This window comes from Chanodichthys erythropterus, chromosome 8 (genome assembly GCF_024489055.1).
Source record: "Chanodichthys erythropterus isolate Z2021 chromosome 8, ASM2448905v1, whole genome shotgun sequence".
Lineage (NCBI taxonomy): Eukaryota > Metazoa > Chordata > Actinopteri > Cypriniformes > Xenocyprididae > Chanodichthys > Chanodichthys erythropterus.
This window is the reverse complement of record NC_090228.1, coordinates 11,733,331-11,746,259: the sequence shown is the minus strand read 5'-3', so window position 1 is coordinate 11,746,259 and position 12,929 is coordinate 11,733,331. Positions and strand designations below refer to the sequence as shown.

At 38.5% G+C, this 12,929-nt stretch overlaps 1 protein-coding gene across 1 annotated transcript; it reads right to left on the bottom strand.

Moving 5' to 3' along the window:
• Positions 1 to 6,703: 6,703 nt before the first annotated feature.
• si:dkey-39a18.1 (uncharacterized protein LOC557637 homolog) lies at positions 6,704 to 12,821 on the bottom strand. The gene is made up of 6 exons (XM_067390989.1): positions 12,709 to 12,821; positions 11,944 to 12,007; positions 11,570 to 11,672; positions 11,065 to 11,264; positions 10,052 to 10,165; positions 6,704 to 8,813 (listed from the first exon to the last, which is right to left on the bottom strand). The coding sequence occupies exons 2-6, from the start codon at positions 11,988 to 11,990 to the stop codon at positions 8,216 to 8,218; spliced, it is 1,062 nt and encodes a 353-aa protein (XP_067247090.1). The 5' UTR covers positions 11,991 to 12,007; positions 12,709 to 12,821; the 3' UTR covers positions 6,704 to 8,215.
• Positions 12,822 to 12,929: the final 108 nt, after the last annotated feature.

Sequence of the window (12,929 nt, the reverse complement as noted above, 5' to 3'; positions counted from 1 at the left end):
ACAGAGGTTAAGACTCCCAACCTTACTTTCGATAATGTCTTTATTAGTATGTAGTATACTACAGTCAAAATGGATCTTTTATAGTCAGTAATGTAATAAAAAATCAAGTCCCTTGTTTAAGAGGTTGTAAAGGACATCTGCTTTAAATTATTGCTGTTTGTCTTGCCAAGTCCATGTGATTTCTCACTTCACACTGCCACTGATTAGACATCCACTGCCCAGTGAACAACTCAATCTACTTCAAAAATACCCTCCCGTTATTTAAGTATTTTGGATCTGTGCTAAGTTAAATTCATGGTGGAAATTAACAACCATGCAAACTAGGAGATACGTTTAAACAGAGTCCTTAAATAAATGGCTTGGTCAGCTGTCTCCGGCCCACGGCGCATCAGGCCCCTGCGGAAGTCATGGAGGACGCAGCCGTTTAAAGACAAGTGCCTAACATGTGCTGATGGACATGGGGGGATCTGCTCTGGCAGTCTTGGCAAAGGCTTTAATGAAACTTATTGAATGATGCGGTTCCAAAAACAGGCCCCATGCACAGCGCGATCCAAATGAACTCATTCACCCAGAACTGCACTCTCTAAGACACTGAAGTGATCCTGTGCATATCAAAATTAATGGTAAACCAACCATATAAATTTATGACCTCAATTTATGATGCAAACAAACCTTATCAGCAATGTTTAGATATATTAGGTATAGACAACACTTTCCCAGAATAGAATCTTTCCCAGTGCCAAGCTTTGATGAGCTTGGACTTTGTATGGTTTTACTACAGGTAACAATACAATGTTTGCTAAATAACTGCAAATGCTTCTACATTACTACCGACAATTCCTCTGGGAATCCAAGTGCATGTTTGGCAACAGTTCATCTAACCTTAACTGATGTATTGTGTAGTTTTCACAGCCATGCACAGCAAAAATACCAAGAGTTAAATCAACTCTGCTCAGATTACATATGGTCCCTCTCTTTATAGTGTTAAAGTAACACTAAAGCAGAGTTAAAGTTAATGAGATAATTAAGTGATTAAGTTATGATTGAGCTTTAGTGATGAACACCTGCTGTTAACAAGCAGAATCACTGAAGAGAAACACGATAACTACAAATGACTTCAACCACAGCCTTAGATGAAATCAACTGAACATAAAAGACATAAAATCTCTCAAGATCTGATTAAACAACTCCACAAACAACATATTATCTCTTTAACTTTAACTCTGCTTCAGTGTTATTGTAGCTCTTTGTAGAAAGGGACCATATGTTCCCTGAGCAGAGTTGATTTAACTCTGGAGATTTTCCTGTGTGTAAGAAGACGTATCATGGCCATATTCCAGGATGACAATGTCAAGATTTATCAGGCTCAAATTGTAAAAGAATGGTTGGGAGGGATAATGAAGAATCATTTTCACAGAGTCCAGACCTTAAATTAATTGGAAAATCGTTGGGGTGTGCTGGAGTAGACTTTACAGAGTGCTTGACTCTTGCATTGTTAAATTGTCAATACAAGATCTTGACCCAAAACTTGATGCATCTCTTGATGGAAAAAATGTTGTGATGTTATTTCCATCAAGATGTGCATCAATTTTTAGGGTTAGAACTGTTGCCAAACATATAACATGCTAGAAACATAATAATCACTGCAATAATGGTCCAATCATTGACTCTCAAGCAAATGATGTGGTAATGTTATTAATTGTTACCTGTATGTCATGATACCTGATGCATTAACTAACTTGCGTTTGAATTTTATTGTAGATTGTTACTGGGTTTTTTTTTTTTATGTGGTTTGGAATGCAAATCAAATAACCAGATATGGCCTTCCATTAGGTGGATGAGCTTTGTTTTTAATAGTCCTTGTTCACTTCTATCTCTGTTCCAGTTGGATGTGGATACTCAAGTATTTTTGATGAGCAGTTGTGTTTCATCCACATTTTGTGGCTATATTTCCAAAAATAAATACAGAAGAAATTTTGATTGAAAGAAGAACAGCTACTTTTAGAAACATATGCAACCCTTTCACTGGTTATTGCTGATGAGAGGTCTTCTGGTTACAGATTTGACACTGTCGTAATCTTCACGAATTGATACCGACTGCTGAGGTGGTAATTTGTGGCACTGCTGTGCTTGCAGACAAATATAGAAAGTTACATGGACACATTGGCACAGTGCAAAATCTCACTATGCACAAAAAAAGGGTGCTGGTCCCTCTGAGAGATAAAGATCGCATGATGCAGTATTCTGTGAACAGGTGTTGTTCGAGCAAGCGGGTGTATGTCACTTTAGGATGGAACAGAGGAGGAGCTCAAACTATGGATTACAAACAGCAGAGCAAAAACAGACTAGTGGTGAAAGCTTCATGATGACCTTAGTTAATCTTAAGATAGGCAATAATCTGTAGGAGTAAGTGTATAAACACATACACACATGCTTTGGTAGAGATCAGATGGCACTGAGCATACATCTTACATACGCACAGGATTGACACCTCATTGTAAGTGATTTGGAGCGTGTGCCCTAGTGACTATACTGGTGGCCTTCCAGTTTTAAAGGTAGGTCTGATACTGAAGTAGCAACTGTGGCTGTAAGCCTAACATTTCACTAGAAATCTGATAGGCAGATGAATGACCTCCACATAGGAGAGCTGTCTGTAAATGTACTGCAGCTGTTGGCCATACACGTATCTTTCTTTCTCACAGTAACATTCAAACAGAGGAATTTTACTATTTCAGCAGATGCTCACAAAGTTTGTTTAATAAAGAAATAAGCCACTTGAGGGCCTTCGTTACAGTGATTTTAACAGGCTTTAGATACTCTGGTGTGCCTAAAATCAGAGCAAAACATTAAATACATTTTAGAAAATATATGTATTGTAATGTAAAATAATGTACATAGTTTGTGGCTACCAAGCAATGTAGCAACTTTTAAATTTATACAGTCAAAATTTTGAGTTACTTCTGTCTGTTTTTATGAGACAAACTACAAAATACACATCAGACAATTTGTTTTGGTTTAACTTCCTCTTAAGTGTTCTTCCAAAGAAAGAAATAGGATATCTCTGTTACACAATATTGTCTTTCGAGGAGCTCAAACACATTTGTGCTTACATCATAGGCATTATTTCTACATAAACTTTTACTGTAACTGGGCACTGTTGTTTGCCCTTTCCTGTTTGCTTCATGTGAACTTTCAGGTAGCTTATCAAATTATTGCCGCTTGCGTCAGAAGAAACAAGCATGGATAATCGTCTCTTGGGTGTTGTCCTAAATAAGGGCTTATTCAGGGTTGTTTAATGCTCATCTAAGGGTGCAGAGGCAGTTTCTATGGCAGCTGAACATGTCTGAGAGATATCAGAAGTTGCTGGCAAATTAATTAACAACAGGTTTATCCAGTCTTTTATCAGAATGGACCTTTCCCTAAAGTTTAATCCTTAAACTTCCCCAAAGTAGTAATTGTTAATAGTTAAAGGGATAGTTCACACAAAAATGAAAATTTGATGTTTATCTGCTTACCCCCAGTGCATCCAAGATGAAGGTGACTTTGTTTCTTCAGTAGAACACAAATTATGATTTTTTTAACTCCAACCGTTGCGGTCTGTCAGTCAGATAATGCTAGTGAATGGGAACTTCTACTATAAGAGTAATTAAAACATGCACAGACAAATCCAAATGAAACCCTGCGGCTCATGACGAAACATTGATGTCCTAAGACACGAAACGATCGGTTTGTGCGAGAAACCGAACAATATTTATATAATTTTTTACCTCTAATACACCACTATGTCCAACTGCGTTCAGCACTCGCTTAGTGAGGTCTGATCGCGCTCTGACAACGGCAGTGATGTCTCGCGCTTATACTTCAATGAGTGCTAGACATCACTTTCACTGTCAGAGCGCGAACAGACCTTACTAAGCGAGTGCTGAACGCAGTTGGACATAGTGGTGTTTTAGAGGTAAAAATGATATAAATACTGTTTGGTTTCTCGCACAAACCGATCATTTCGTGTCTTAGGACATCATTGTGTCGTCATGAGCCGCAGGGTTTAATTTAGATTTGTCTGTGCATCTTTTATTTACTCTTATAGTAGAAGTTCCCATTCACTAGCATTGTTTGACTGACAGACCGCAACGGTTGGAGTTAAAAATCATCATTTGTGTTCTGCTGAAGAAAGAAAGTCACCTACATATTGGATGCGCTGGGGGTAAGCAGATAAACATCAAATTTTCATTTTTGGGTGAACTATCCCTTTAAAGAACTATTCACTATTAGCTTAGTTAATACTACTAAATGTATTTAAGTTACTCTTTAATGTACTTTACAATAAGGTTCAATTCATTAACATTATGCATTAGGTATCATGAACTAAAATAGACAATACTTCATTAAATTCCAGATATACTAATACAAGTTGTATAAATTAACACTGAACAATGGTATATTCACAAATGCTGTATAAATGTTATGCTGTAAAATTATTGTAAAGTGTTACCAAATACCCTAGAATCTAACCTACAAAATAGACAATTTAGGAACATTTTTGAGTAGTTTCTCTGAAGGTCCAGTAACATATGAAATCAGAGAGCATTTAACTTGTGTAACAAGTGAGACACAAACCATAACTGACAAAAAGGGATTTGGCTCACATACAACAGAGAGCTCTCTTTCCATAAGCAACTCAATCTAGTTTAGTTGTGGCAGTGATATGCACACAACTTTTTTTTTTTTTTTTATCATATTTTTGATTAGAATTTTTTTATGATTCTCTCATCATGTGGTCACACTGCACAATATATGCCAGAAAAAAAGGCTTGTTATGCCCTCTAGTGGTAAATCCATTCTACTACATGTTGGCTAACAGGTTTATTTGGTTACACATATTTTCCCCTGGTGTGACTTTCAAACAGGAGTTTAGTTACACATATTTTCCCCTAGTGAGACTTTCAGATAGTAGTATACTTACTATATATGCTTATAGAGAAAGTTTTATTATTATACCAATTTACTATAATCTGACAACTTCTGTTATGGCCGTTTGGTCAGTGTGTTGGGCCCTCTTGCCGTTACTCCCTGCAGGAATGAGAGGAATGCCTGTCAGTTGGAGAGAAAAAGGTCAAGCAGTGCTGGGACAAGGCTGTGGGGGGAACACAGCCATGAGTAATGGCTGACCAGATAATCGAAGCGTGAAACTAGGGAGCTGTTACACCCATACACAAGCACAGCAGGAGCAACAGGACCTGAGAAACAGGCCACATGCTCACACACACACACACACACACATGTTTGTTTTTGTGAATTGTGGGGACTTTCCATAGACTTCAATGCATTTTACACTGAACAAACTGTACATTCTATCCCCCTACCCTGCCCCTACCCCTAAACCTAACCCTCACAGGAAACTGTGCAAACTTTTACTTTTTCACAAAAACTCATTCTATATGATTTATAAACCCATTTACATTGTGGGGACCGCTGGCTGGTCCCCACGATGTAGGTGAACTCAGGTTTATATTACATCATGGGGACATTTGGTCCCCACAATGTAATATAAACAAAAGCACACACACACACACACACACACACACACACACACACACACACACACACACACACACACACACACACACACACACACACACACACACACACACACACACACACACACACACACACACACACACACACACACACACACACACACACACACACACACAAACACTGACACAGCAACGAAGCTAAGCCTGGGCTACTGAAGATCCAGGTTGTGACATGTTTGCTTACTGCTTGGAAAAGAGATGAGCATGCTAAAATTCCCATCTCCTGCCTTAAGCACTGTGAAGCAAAGTTATGAAGCACTTCTGCATTCTTCAATATCAAAGTCTCATTTCTTGTGAAACCTCAGAGCCAGTATATTTCATTTGCTATGACTGAAGAAAGAAGAATGAGAAAATTCTGCTCTGACCTCATTGGTGAAATAGCAGTGATGATCATAGGCATGCTTTGCAATGCACTGTTGAGACATTTTTGAATTTTGAATTGTGTTTTAGATGTTTGGTACCTTTAAGAAAATGCCAAATTCTAAAGTGATCTAAACTGCTAAACTTTAGATTTACAAATAACAATTACACACATTATTCACAACTGTAACTTGTAGATAACACTATCATCCCACCCCTGGTGTCCAGTCCTGGGAATTTGTAACTCACCGTACATGTTTGAGCCATGCCTGCTGTAAGAGCAGGCAAGTCAATGATTAACCAATTTACTGCCTCTTGCAGTTTTAATTGAGTGTCCTTCAAATGACTTTTAACAGCAATGATTAGTTGGAAATTTAATTAATGAGCTTTTTTATTGACATGTTGTTATTGACTTGAGTTTTGGCTGTGTAGGTAGTGTAAATCTTCAAATATCCATATTAAAAAATATTTAGATGCTATGTAATGTGATCTATATTGAATTTATCTATTACTTAAACATTATCATTATTGTCATTGGCATGAACTACAAGGACAATGACAAGAAGATAAAAACACACTTTATCTTGAATGTTTTTATTTCTGCATGATAGCACAGTGCAGGGTAAAAAAACTGATGCCGGTCATGGGACCATTGTTTTAAGTTCAGCAATAATGTGAAAAAGTGAAGTTCCCATGTCCCTTTAATCATAATAAAATATACAATTAGTATTTATCCTTCGAATTTAGTCACTGAAAGATAATTATTAGCAATAACCTACACACTCTCCTCTTCAACAATACCAGTCTGGATAAAAGTAAAATTTTAGAATCATGATAGCGTTCTAGTAAGAACTGACTTTTTAAATGGCATGGCAGCTTTATAATTAGATGGTTGGGCCGAGGGCAATTGTAACACACAAAATGTCTTCAATTCATATATAGGCTAAAACAATGATACTTATTTAACATATCCTCAGTAAAGTTCTGTTTATGCCTTAGAAAAAGTGCACCTGCATGAGAAATTTTCAAGAAAAACTGATCTCTTTTATAGTCACCATACAATATTTCCTCATGGCAATGAAGTTGAGGGCAACACTAACGCTTCAAAAAGTTCATAAAGAGATCGTAAAACTAATCCATATGAATTGAGTCATTTAGTCCAAATTTTCTGAAGAGACTCGATCACTTTATATGATGAACAGATTAAATGTGAATAAAATCCTAGATTCAAACATTGATCAGCAGACATAAACAGAAGCTTAACCTACCAAAAAAACCTCTCATATTTCATCCAAAAGATCTTACGGAAAGTCTTACGGGTTTGGAATGACATGAGGGTGAGTAATTAATCACATAATTTTCATTTCTGGGTGAACTAACCCTTTAAAGTTTGAATTTCCTGACTATCAGAATTTAATATCATATTATAATGTAGGTACCACTTTTGCTTTAAAACAGATTCCTGACAGATTATCATATGAATTTGATACCAGTACCGAAAGATGTTAATTAAGGATGGTAAGTGTAGTAATTATTCCCAACTACTGCTATAATAGGTGACTTCTTCTAATAGGTTCCATATTATAGACTTTCTCATAGGTCAGTTCTTTTAGAAAATACACATGTACACATACACACAAATACACATTTTTATACCAAAAGATGGTAGATACATCTGTAGTAGGCTATAATGGAAAATGTAAAAATTGCCCCCGGCCCCTTATCTCACTGTAGATTCAGCTCAACTGAGAAAATTGTATTGATTTTAAAAAGAAAAGAAAGGCCATGAAAAGTGGGGAGAAGAAAAATGATTACATTCCTCCTCAGTAAGACAGACTTATGATTCGTACCTCCAGGGATCTTAACACCCAGGAAAATGTATGGCATGACTTTATAAAGCTCCTCAGAGGCATTTCCTGTACCTCTGCAACAGTCCAGCCCCCAGGGCCCAGTTCTGACAGGGTTTAATGATCCTTAGGGCTTCCATGGAAAAAATGAAAGATGATTGGTGTGATAGCAATAATTTGAGCTTTGAGCTTTGCACAGGAGAGGGTTATGACCAAGAGTCCAGTAATCACTGAGCAATCAGTGCCAAGAGATTCTTCAAATGTCTCTGTTTTGGCTTTATTGTCTCAATGTGAACAAAATGAATGTGTGATCTTGGTGAACGTTCTGTGATCCTTTGTGCGCAGAGCAATATTAACTTTGAGTTCCATTTAAGCATGTTAGTTCACTCTGCAGCCATTTTGGTTTGTCTTTCAAGCTGCATGCCTCATCTCTGTGCGACACAGGTGTTTCGGAGAAGGTGTTGGGCAGGTCATGGTGATTTTGGGAAGCTTTTGTCCTTGGGAGTTGCAGAGCTCCACGGTACGTTCCATCAGGGAACCGTATGGGCCTCTACGTGCAGGCAGAAGATCTACCTGGTCCTGGTGATAAGGAATGTGGAGCTGTGGCAGAGCTGCACGATAAGGCAGTGGAGAGTGTAGAATCTGGCGGCACAAATGCTCCTGAAACTCAGAAAATGGCTCCAGCAGGTGGGCCGCCAGTGGGCAGTCAAACACTCCTCCATTTGGTGCTTTTTTCAGCACAGACCTCAGGGGCTGGCACGCTCTGTCAGTCTGCCTCATCTGTTGCATGGTGTCAGGACTGATAGGGTACACTGCCTGCACTACAGGACTTTGGAAAGTAAGTCTAGATCTCGGGGACACTCCAGAGGCTTTGGCAGGAAGCAAGCAGGGCCCATTTTCTCGAACAGTGTGCACCTTGATAGACAGAGATGTCTGCCCGACAGGTACAATTTTTGGATGTATCATTGCATGAGCAGGTTTAGCTGAAATGAATTCCGTTTTGTCCGGCCTTTTTCATAAGAGAATGAAAATAATAGAAGTTGAAATACTACAATCCATTTAAAACAGTTATATGCATAAAGCTAACAAGCATACACACTTTGACAAACCAGATGCTGGCTTAGGTTAGGTTTGGAGGACCCTATACATACTTAAAGTATGTTGCAAGTGTTAATTGTTTATTTTGTGCTCTAAACAAGAATGATACCTCAAATTAAGCTGCCATTGAGTTGTGCTACTACTTTTCAAAGCAAACAGACTTAAGATAAACGGGGAAAAAACTTGCATTGAGGGAGGGACCAAATTATATCTAATGACCAAAATATCTTACAGGCTTGATGGGCCAGTAAGCAATCACCTAACAATGATTCAGACCACACTAGTAACTGCTTAAAAAAAGCCTTGTCTGCTTAATTGGCTATGGGTACACTGCAAAAAGTTCCATTACAGGAGAGGTTATCAGGTTTTCAATCACATTAAGATTCAATTACTATTTCTGTTACTAATCGTATTCATCAGTGATGGTCCTGGCAAATGGAGACAAATCTAAAACTCATTGCTCAATTCACATAAGTGCCGTGTCTACCAGAGAGAGGCGCATTTAAACATACTCTCTGCACTACAAGCAGACCTGACTGTGTAGCTGGTTGCACTGTGTAATTCCACTTTATTGGGACACTCTAATTTCAGTTTATTAGCCCAGCTGTGGGGGCTGATAGTAAGTGAATAGAAATCTACATGCCCTCTCTCTCCCTCTCAGTTCTCAGCGCTGTTCTCCTCTCTCTCTCGCACCTCACAGCCTCAAATAAATGAGGGAAGCAGAAAAATACTTGCCCACGTGATGCCGAGACTAACCAGGCTTTAAATCATTAATAAGCTGAAAATGACTCCGCATATATCTGCCGGGTGAGATATGGACTGTGCCTTTTCATTTTTGTTCTGTGAATTTAACAGCGCCCTAAATGCAGAACGAAGTCAAGCCATGCAAAAAAGAGTTTCCTGCCTACACAGTGACAAGTATGAAAGAATTTAACTTTCCTCTAGCATAAAAGCGAAGGGCACTGAATTCTGCTGGAACGTCCTGTTCTTATTGTTAGGTTTTAGATGGCCAGTCACTACATGGTTGATTCGATCTATGATCTGACGGTCTTAAGTTAACAGTGGCATGACTTTTTTATGAAGTAAGATACAATGTAAATGAAATGTACTCGCAAAGCCTGGCTGCTTACGGACAAAGAGAGGCAATACCTGCATCCAGACCTACAAGGTGGTCTCGGGGGGTCTATTTCCTTTCTGGATTTGGTGATTGGTGGGAGTTTGGAGACAGTTTTGCATCCAGTGCCTTTCACAATCAAACTGCACCTGGTAATCATATGTATACACCAGCACTGAACATATGCCATTTAATAACAATGGGCCATTGATAAACAATAAGTGGTGTATGAAGTGTGTATTAAAGGGATAGTTAAGATTTGAGGTTGTTTCACTGTTGGGTGAATTATTCCTTTAAAACATGTACAAAGGAAACCACTCATACTGCTAATCTGGGCTGTGTTTAACTCCACTTTTAGACATACTCTTGCAAAGCACTTCCCCAGGGTGAATTCCCACCAGCATTTTGAAGTGTGTTCAATATCCCTAAGTGGACTAGGGAAGTTTATTTGGACATTTGATTTTGACTGAGGAACCGAGTCTACTCGTATATGCACTTCAGGCAGATCCATAGAACACAATGCAACATGATTGTGGTGGTAGATGAGGAGAGACCCCTGATATGATTGTAAAGCGCTTTGGGTGTACAGTAGTACATATGAAAGCGCTATATAAATGCCTCATTCATTCATTCATTCATGATTGTGATGTCACAACAGCAACTCACAGTGCTTGCACTTAATTTACCCACAAGTGATCAAAGGCCAGGGGTGTCCAAACTTGGTCCTAGAGGTTCACTGTTCTGCAGAGTTTAGCTCCAACTTGCCTCAACACACCTGCCTGGAAGTGCCTAATATGCCTAGTAAGACCTTGATTAGCTGGTTCGGGTGTGTTAAATTGGGGTTGGAACACTCAGAAGCCAGTGGCTCTCCAGGAGCAGGACTGGACTCCCCTGGCTTAGGGTGTTCCATTTAAACCTATTACAAGAGTTCTGCCAGTAGTAGACGTTCTTGTAATGTAAGCAACGATGTACGTCCCAGTGAACGAGGTGGAGGGAAGTTAAATAAAGAGGACTTAAACACAGCCCTGAAATGATCTGTATTCATTACCTGGTGCTTACGAGAGGGGGTAAACCAGATATGAAATGACTCTTATAATGTCTGTGTGACCTCTCGTCTCTGGGTTGGAGGGTTAATTTAGTCATCACCGCTGGCAAGCTCTTGTGACTCCGCACATCATCGTCGTCATCATCTTCATCCCTGAGTGGGCCCCTTACACCAGGGAGACGGGGAAGATTGCCAGTTACATCCTATGTAAAACAGGCAGGGTTGGTGTATATATGCATGCGATGTTCTAGCTGCTTTGATAATGAACAATTAGCCAGTCGTTATTGCAAAATATCAGGGTGTTTAGGATCATGTAGTATCCAGGGGGGTATTATATTATCCCACTTGTTACACTTCTTTCCAAATAAATGGGTGTAAGTTAAAATTGCTTTATTATGGGAGGAAAAAAAGAGTGAGGAGTGATACAAGGTACTAATGTAGGAGGCTACCAGATACAATTGTCAAATATACAGTTTAATGGTCAGTGGTCTTGATTCTGCAGTGTTACCCCATGTTGCAGGAATGAGACCGGTTCTGAGAAATATGATGGTACAGGTGAAACATCACGAAAAGGGGATTGGCTTCTGTGTTTCCTGATTTTGTTGGAGGGCCTGTTGACACAGCAAATGATTTATCAATGCATAATAATAGATACACACAAGATTTATACATTTACACTCAAAGTAATGAGTTACTCTTATAGATTAAACTCAACCATGCATGAGGTTTAAAGCTGTAAATGTTTTTTTTGTTTTGTTTTGTTTTTGTTCTTGCCAAGTGTATATAAAAAGTGTATTCCAAAAGTATAAAGTGTATTCCAACAGAAATATTAATATTTTTTAAATATTTGCATTCTTGTTGCACATGCATGGAAAATATTACCAGTCTCCATTCCCAGCTACGGGAAGGCCTTTGCCAGAAAAGCCCATCCTGATTCTTATTTACCCTTAAAGAGAACAAGTTGTTAGAACCAGAGCACAAACATATTCATAAATACCAAATAAACTTTAATTAATATTACCAAACATCTCCCTCCTATAAATAATTGTTCAATTAGAGATATTCTTGAGCACTGATTTTGCTTTTATCTTTACCAACAGGATTTCAAGAATTCCATTAGTCTGCAAGAAGTCCATTAACATATAAATAGGTGTTTCATTGCATAAATCCAATGCATGTGCACTAAAAATATATTTTCAGCCACAGTGGAGATAATTCGTCTACTGATACATCAGGATTGTTTTAAATCAGTTTCATGCTTTCAGATATTAATCAAACACATAATCCACCATGAAATATAAAGCATGTTGCCTGCCCATTTCCCTCCACATAAACCTCATATTTCCTTCTTCTCCACTTGAAATTTGTCAGTGGCAGATTAAAGAAGATTAAGCATGGAAACTAAAGAAATTAGTGTATTTTGACATTGCAGGCAACAACAGATAAAACAATATAATATTGTAATAAAATGTGCACTGTTTGGCACAGCTTTGAAACACCGATATGTGCACCTTCAGTTCTGATAACATATTTTCATTGAACAGAACTGCTTGAAGTGCAACAAAAGTACTTTAGACTGAGACAAATATAATCTGTTTTTGCATTGGAATTATTTGGAAAAACGTATCTGAAAAAGATGAAACTTACCATGGGAATGCAGAATTTCAACAAGACCGCTCAGTGGAAAGGCTGGCCATTGCCTCACACTGAGGACAATCCAGAGCACTGCAAGTTAGAACATTACCATGACCACCCTAACAGACCGGTCAAAAATCAAAGACAACAAAGTTCCTCGCTGCTGATTGGGTGGTTGTGTCCCAGAACCTCACACAGAGTTGAGAACAACCTCTTTCTTTGAAATGATTTGT